Here is a 7718-nt window from a genome sequence, read left to right as displayed (position 1 = left end):
TATTCCGGTTAATTCAATCGGTTAACCAAATTAATTGAATTTTATATATTTTTATTTTTTGGTTAAAACAAGTATAAAACATATAAAAAATAAATTGATAATGTTCTTTTGATTGAATTGTCCGAATTAACATAATTAATCAAGTTATAAGTCTTGAAACATTACATAATTAAAAACAGTACATAAGTTCGGTTAATTCGGTTAATTACTCGATTTCAAACCGAATTAATCGATAACCGAATTTCCAAAAATTTATTAACCGATCTCCAACCAAATCAGATCGATTTAGTCGATTAATTTAATTTTAACTGAAATTTAAACACAGTAGTAATAATTAATTATCATATTCCCAGAGTTAATTAATGAATTATCAAGCTCATAGTGGATTTGTTTATGCATTATCATCTTTTATTCAAATGTAAGAATTAAACTATTCTTTTTACACCTTTTATTGATAAATGGGATCTAAAACAGGTTTTCCTAAAAAAAAGATTAATATGGACGAAAACAATTATATAATAAATTTAAAAATATATAAATATAAATATGATTTTGGTTAAAATAGTAAAATTGAGGAAATAAATGTTACAATCTTTTGGGTTCAAATCTCATTATATGTACTTTTTAGGTTTGATATAAAAATATATAAAAGATAAATATACTTTTAAAATAATATTTGTTGCTTTGTAAAAATAATAAATTTTTGATGATTTCACAACTAAGTTGAGATCCAGTTGATGAAGAACATCAACTCAATCAAACTCTTGATATATACTAGATTTTATCACACCTATGATATATACTAGATTTTAAGTAGACATAACTCAGGGTGGGTTTAAATGGACAGTGCGTTTACCTGCAGTTAGTATAAAAATAGCTATGGCCGTGAAATTAAATACTATAGTGTAAGACAAAAAATAAACTAAAGGCATCGTATCGCACCCAACCACCCATCTAAACACACCCTCAATTAGATCAATACACAAGGTTCACCAATTAGTACGATTCAAACTTAAATCACATTTGAGACGATAAATACTCTAACTATCAAGTGAATACACAAGGTTCACCTTTTAAAGTTATTTTGTATCCATTTAGCAAGGAAAAAAATGGTTAACTTCAACCCTAAATTCCTAACTAAATAATTAATAAGGTAAAAAGAAACACTTGTATATTTACATGCCTTGCTTGTCAACAAAGCCTCCTCTTTTTTTTTTAAATTTTTAATTAATTTTTTTTCAAAGCATCTCTTTATCTTTAGCTTTATCATTATATATAGTGGATATTACCTATATTAAATGAAACAAATCACTCACTTTGCTTTCCATTTTGCCCCCTTAAAAAGCTCTCAAGTCTCTCCCTTGAATCCAATTCCTTCAAAGCTTGGTTCTCAGACATTCAAACCCGTAAATTTTGAGGTAATCAAGATAAAATGATTTTTATTAGTTTATATAAAATAATACACAGTTTCTTAATAATAAAAAATCTCATTTGATTTAGTTTTATATATGTATATATACACACACACTATCATTCATCAAGTGGGTTTTGCTCTCTTTTTCTTCTCCTTAATTATATGCAATGATCTGGATCTGGGTGTCAAGGCAAACTTAATTAATCTAATTTTCAGCTTTTAATAGATCTTTTTGGAGTTTTAACTTTCAGTGTTGTTAATTTGATCATGACTTTGGGTTCTTGTTGAATTCTTGCAGAACTTAAATTTGAAAAAAAAAAAACATTTAATCAGTAAAGTTGTAAATAAAATACACAATTATTTCCATATTATGCTTTGGCTAATCTCTGTTCAGCACACAATCATGTTGGTTAATGAAGAAAACCTAGCTTTCAACACGTAGAGCAGGTAGCTTCATAAATTGGGAAATTTTTTGTTTCTTTTTTTCATTTATTTTTACAGATTATTCTCTTAAATTTTCTTTTTAATAAGTGGTCAGATCGAAGAGGTGGAATTTAGCAATGTCAGGGCTGGAATCAGGTTCAGGTTCTCGGTATGTTCATCAGCTACTCGGACCAGAGCTTCAGCTGCAACCCCAACTGAGGGACACCAAGCACTCACCGGAGAAAGAAGGAACCGATCATGGCGGTACCACCACCAGTTCTGGTGGTGGAGAAAGAAGGCCTCGAGGTCGTCCAGCTGGCTCTAAGAATAAACCTAAACCACCGATCATCGTCACTCGCGACAGTCCAAATTCACTAAGATCCCATGTGCTTGAAATATCTTCTGGTTCGGACATAGTTGACTCGGTAGCAAACTACGCACGGCGGCGCGGTCGGGGTGTTTGTGTGCTCAGTGGAACCGGGGCCGTCACTAATGTCACATTGCGGCAACCGGCTGCCCCATCCGGGAGTGTCATAACACTACATGGACGGTTCGAGGTTTTATCTTTAACCGGTACTTCTCTTCCACCACCGGCGCCTCCTGGAGCCGGTGGCTTGACTATTTATCTCGCCGGTGGTCAGGGCCAAGTGGTGGGAGGCAGCGTGGCGGGTCCATTGATGGCTTCGGGTCCGGTTGTATTAATGGCTGCGTCATTTGCCAATGCAGTTTATGATAGGTTACCTCTTGATAACCAAGAGGAAGAGCCAGCAGTTCAGCTTCAACCAGCAGCTTCACAGACATCTGGAGTGACCGGCAGCGGTGGTGGAGGGCAGTTGGGTGATGGAGGCAATGGCACCACCAGCAACAGCGGCGCTACTGGAACTGGCGGTGGTGGAGGTGTTCCTTTCTATAATTTGGGAAGCTATCCTTTTCCAGGTGATGTATTCGGGTGGAGTGGTACTGCAACAAGGCCTACCTTCTAGCCTAAGTTTGGCACTCTCGGTAAGTTTGAGTTCTTTGTACAAAACATTATTTCTGACATCATATTCTCTCTCTCTTTATATATATGTATCTTCTTTTTTGTTTCTTTTTTTGTGGGAATTTTCTTTCTCCTTCAAAACATGGTTAATTTATATATGAACAGTAGAGATTTTATGAAAGAAACTAAACCTAATGCATATAGAGAGAGTTCTAGGGTTAATTTTTGAAAGTTTCAAATTAATCCCATCCCATCCCATCCCATCCAATTGCTACATATTACTCTAAAGTACTACATACAACTGCATTTCTATCGATCATATACTTTACTTGCATGTGTACATCTTTTGTATCACATGATCGAGATTTGAATTCGACACCAATCATATATTATTTATCAAAAACTAGAATACGGTGAAAGACTAGTACTGAAATCTTTATTTGACACTAACTTCGACCATCTTTGAACAAAGTTTTTTTAACTCTTACTCTATGTTTTATGATCAGATATATGTTGTTGTTTTTATGTTTTTCTGCTCAATAATTGTTGTTGAGGTATGGTAGTAGTTCATGGTTGGCATGAGAAAACCCTAATTTCGAAAAGTGGGAGAAGGTGAGATTAGCTTAGTTTTGGGACTTTACAAACATTGAAAATGGGGAAAGTATAATTGCGTTTTTGATGTTTCTTTGGAACTTTGCCTTCTTTTGTTTGCTTTTGATATAATATATTTCTATTAATCACTCCGTTTTATATCTTCAATGTTTGATTATTTGTTTACATTAATTTAATTTTCTTTTCTGAATTAAATGAGGGTGATAAAATTATATTTAATTCTATATATTTTTTTTCACAACGGTAAAAATATTGTAGAGGCCTTTATATTAGGAGTTAAAATGAATTTTGATCTTTTACTTAAAAATGGGTAAATTATTTTGTTAAAATTTACATTCATTTCCACATCAATTTTAACAATATAAAGTGATGAAATTTTTAATGAAATGATTAATTTGTTCTTTGATTTAACGTCTGAGACTAATTTACATATTTTTTAAGTAAAAGGATAAAATACAATCTAACTTCTAATATAAGGACTTTCGTGATACTTTTACTCCAACCATCGTATTTCTTTTATATGCTAAAAGTGCAATATATGAAATACTGTAACTCGTCTTATTATGGATGAAAGAATAAACATTGTTTACACAATTTGATGTTATACATTTACATTTAACCCCAATCAATCCATACTCTCAATCATTTTCCCTTTGAAGCCAACAAACACTTTAGATTGATCTTAGAAATGAATGAAGAAAGGAGACTTCTTTTAAGAAGTTTTTGATGCTCTCAATCCGTATATCACAAGGAGGGTTATAGTCCCTGTTATAGGCTCTCAATCAACTGGCCAATCTCCTAAACTTTACTAATTTAGGACTTACTAATCTAGTTTCCAATTACAAATAGAATCATTATATTTGTTGTAATGATAATAAGTGGTAAATTTAAGGTTTTACAGAGGACCGACCACTAAATTTTATAAAAAAATATTTTTAATATTTTAAATTTAAATTTGTTATTTTGATATTATAATTAGTATTTAAAAAATAATAAATTTGTGTTTGATCCCAAAATTTTTCAAAAACTTTTAAATTTGATTTCTTTTATAAAATTTATATTCTTTTATGATAAATTTAATAACATTTTTAGTTTAATTTGGTAAACTAATAAAAATAGTATCTAAAATATTAATTTGATAAAAATAAATTTTAATAATTGCCATATCCAAATGTAAATGGTATATAAATATTAGGGTAAAGTACAAAAATAGTCACTTTTGTTTGTCTTAGATTACATTTTAGTCACTCATCTTTGAAACGTTACGTTTTAGTCACTTATGTTATCGTTTTGTTACGAAATGGTCACTCTACCGTTAAGTTCCATTACCTTCCTAACAATGGTCCTACGTGGCGGTCCAAATGGGTTTAAAATGCCAACTTAGATGTCCTACATGGCAGTCCAAATTATTTATTTAATTAAAACCTATTTGGACTGTTGTTAGGGACGTAACAGAGTTTAACGGTAGAGTGACCACTTTGTAACAAAATGATAACGTAAGTGACTAAAACGTAACATTTCAAACACAAGTGACTAAAATATAATCTGAGGCAAACAAAAGTGACTATTTTTGTAGTTTACCCTAAATATTAATTAGGTAAAAATTAAAGTTAAATAAGTAAAATATCTAATACAATTTGAGCATTTAACTTATTTTATTTTTTCCTAAATTTTGATAATAAAGTTAGACTCAAATTTTAACATTTCTAGCTTCGTCCCTTTGAAAATGTATATTTTATAAAAATATCTTAGCCCTTATCAACAATTTTAGCTTCACCGTGCCGATAACATGTTATGATTTTGCAATCCCATACTACAAAACTAGATATTTGGGATGTTCTTTTAAACTTTTTAGTGGTTTGGGTGGTAACATATATCCTTGGTATTGATTTTCAGAAGTTCATATGTGTTAAGTTGTTGAGGAGGAAAGCATAAACCAATTTAATGAAAATAATAAATAATGCCATATGATGTTGATGAATTCTTAGCTTATGGATCAGATGGGAGAAATGGAGAAGATGTCCAACATCTCAAGCATGTCCCTTCTGTAGCACCACTTACATTGGGTGAGCATATTGAACCAAATTCCTAAATCTCGGAGGAAAGCTAATAACCAATGTTGTAGCCATATTTGGGAAGAAAAACTGAAAGCCTCTCAGCCTTTTCGGGCTTGTTTTCTTCTGCTAGGCTCATAACATTTGGTCAAAGCATTTAAAAATGGTGCCAGCTCTCTCTGCCCTCATAATATTAAAATGTTGAGCTTGAAATGAATAGGATGTATCTGGGAAGGTTGAAGAAGAACAGATCGTGTGGAATTGCAGTGAAATCCGATCTGCCCTGTTCTGTCCTGTCAGGAACCAAGATTCAGCCCACCGCCCACCAATCACCAACATCTTCCATTTCATCCAAGAACTTCCGTTTCAAAGGATCAAAAATTTGACAGACTTCCAAGACTCATCGAATGGAATATACTCTGCTGGCGTATCCGTTTGCTGCCTCTGCAATTACAACACGTGACCAGGCATTGTTTCATTCCAACGCACTTCTCAAACTAATCCAGATACGTTTCAGATTCATCTAGACAAGTTAATCCGTCTGTTTTGATTCCCATTTTGATTATCAAAATCTGATTTTGATGGTTAACAATTTTTAGCAGGGCACAAAATTTCCAATTTGGGCTCATTTGTAAACATAATAATTTTATGTATATTTTCTTCTTTTAATCATGTGATAGGGTTTAATCCCAGCTGTTGGAATAGAATATATTTCATAACTAATCGTTTATGTTTTCAGAAAACACCTGCAATTACTCATTGTTGCCAGCACTATACCCTAATAATCTGATTATAATAAAATAAATATTTAAAAAAAATTAGCCATTCAAAAAAATTTTATAATTCAATTTTAAGGGTTTTAATAAAATTATAATTTTACAAGAGCCCTAATATAAGATTTTTTAACTTTAAAATACGGTTAAAATATGCCTTCAATCCTGGTACTTTTCAAAAGTTAGGAATTTAGTTTTTGTACTTGTATTTCTAGGAATTTAGTTTCTTTGTTTTTCAAATTTTAAAATTCAAGTCCAACTCTTAACCGTGTTCTTTTTTTTGTTGTTGTTAAATTGGTTGCTATGACATTTTGAAATAATAAAAAAAAAACTACTCACTTGGTGATAGACCTGATCATGGGTCGAGTCACCCGCCCAAAAAGTGGGAGGATTTGGGCAAAAATATAGCCAGAAAATTAGGCTATGTTTGATAGATTAAAAAATTAAGTGATGAATAAATAAGTGTTAAAAAATAAGTACTGAAAAATTAAGTGTTGAATTTAAGTTATAAAATATGTTTGGCATTTTATTTAATATTAAATAGTGAATATAATTAGATTGTTTGATTAATAAAGGATAATATAATCTTAAAAGAAATAAAATAATATCACCGTTGAATCAAGTAGGTCTCTATCTACCTATCAATTTCTACACTTTTTTCAAGTAGTTTTCATTGTAGGTTATCAGACATGTTTAAAAATTTAAGTTAAAAATTCTATATAAAAATTTAGGTTCTTGTCAAGTTATTGCAACGGAAAATTCTATTCTTTAACAAAAATACTAACAAAAACATTAAGATTTTAAATATAGCAGCTTGAATGGCAATCTACTTGTACTTCATGCTAATTTATTTGAATTTTATGAACTTATTATTATTTTAAATTTTTAATATTTTTATAACTTTTAAATTATCTATCAATGTAACATACGAGACAAATAGCGTCATATTAGAATGAAGTACACATGGACTTTCACGCACGTTGTCGCGCCAACATTATTAAAAAAATAAATGTGTTATTTAGTATTTTCGTTAAAAAAAATTAACTCTTTTAAAAGATAAAATGACCAAATTTAATTCAAAAATATAATAAGAGTTAAATTGACAAATAATATAAATATTGAGAGCTAAACTTTACATTATACCTTAACAAAATTCAAATTTTGGAACTAAAATGAAAAAAATTGCCAATTTTTATTAGCAAATTTCTTTTTTTTTTCATCCAATTATGAAAAGTTATGAAATGGTCATTCAATTATTCAATTTTATTTTTTAGTCAACCAACCATATTAAATTTTTAGTGTTTTTATTTTTATATTAGTCAACTAATGACAATAAATAAATAAATAATTGAATGACTAAACAAGAAATTTATTAATAATTAAATAATAATTTTATAAATTGAGTGGAAAAAAAAATTCATAAATGAATCACTTCTATTATCGTGTACGCGAGCCCCTAAATT

The 7718-nt window shown here is 30.3% G+C and overlaps 1 protein-coding gene across 8 annotated transcripts; it reads left to right on the top strand.

Moving 5' to 3' along the window:
- Positions 1 to 1306: 1306 nt before the first annotated feature.
- LOC105795017 (AT-hook motif nuclear-localized protein 25) lies at positions 1307 to 6205 on the top strand. 8 transcript variants are annotated; one of them, XR_008194596.1, is made up of 4 exons: positions 1426 to 1861; positions 1953 to 2839; positions 5429 to 5494; positions 5703 to 6205. XR_008194596.1 is itself a non-coding variant. In XM_052628615.1 (3 exons), the coding sequence occupies exon 3, from the start codon at positions 1975 to 1977 to the stop codon at positions 2818 to 2820; it is 846 nt and encodes a 281-aa protein (XP_052484575.1). In that variant the 5' UTR covers positions 1312 to 1418; positions 1809 to 1861; positions 1953 to 1974; the 3' UTR covers positions 2821 to 2928. The 8 variants fall into 8 exon arrangements, 7 of the variants coding, with proteins under 7 accessions (XP_012479899.1, XP_012479902.1, XP_052484575.1 ...); XM_052628615.1 differs by lacking the exons at positions 5429 to 5494; positions 5703 to 6205 and adding an exon at positions 1312 to 1418 and having other exon boundaries at positions 1809 to 1861; positions 1953 to 2928; XM_052628616.1 differs by lacking the exons at positions 5429 to 5494; positions 5703 to 6205 and adding an exon at positions 1312 to 1418 and having other exon boundaries at positions 1809 to 1861; positions 1946 to 2928.
- The last annotated feature ends 1513 nt before the right edge of the window (positions 6206 to 7718 follow it).

The sequence above is a fragment of the Gossypium raimondii genome, chromosome 3 (genome assembly GCF_025698545.1).
Source record: "Gossypium raimondii isolate GPD5lz chromosome 3, ASM2569854v1, whole genome shotgun sequence".
NCBI classification, from domain to species: Eukaryota; Viridiplantae; Streptophyta; class Magnoliopsida; order Malvales; family Malvaceae; genus Gossypium; species Gossypium raimondii.
The sequence above is the reverse complement of the archived record's forward strand: the minus strand, read 5'-3'. Positions and strand labels throughout refer to the sequence as shown.

Coding starts and splice junctions, on each gene's coding strand:
- LOC105795017 (XM_052628614.1), top strand. CDS start 1,975: ATGTCAGGGCTGGAATCAGGTTCAGGTTCTCGGTATGTTCATCAGCTA.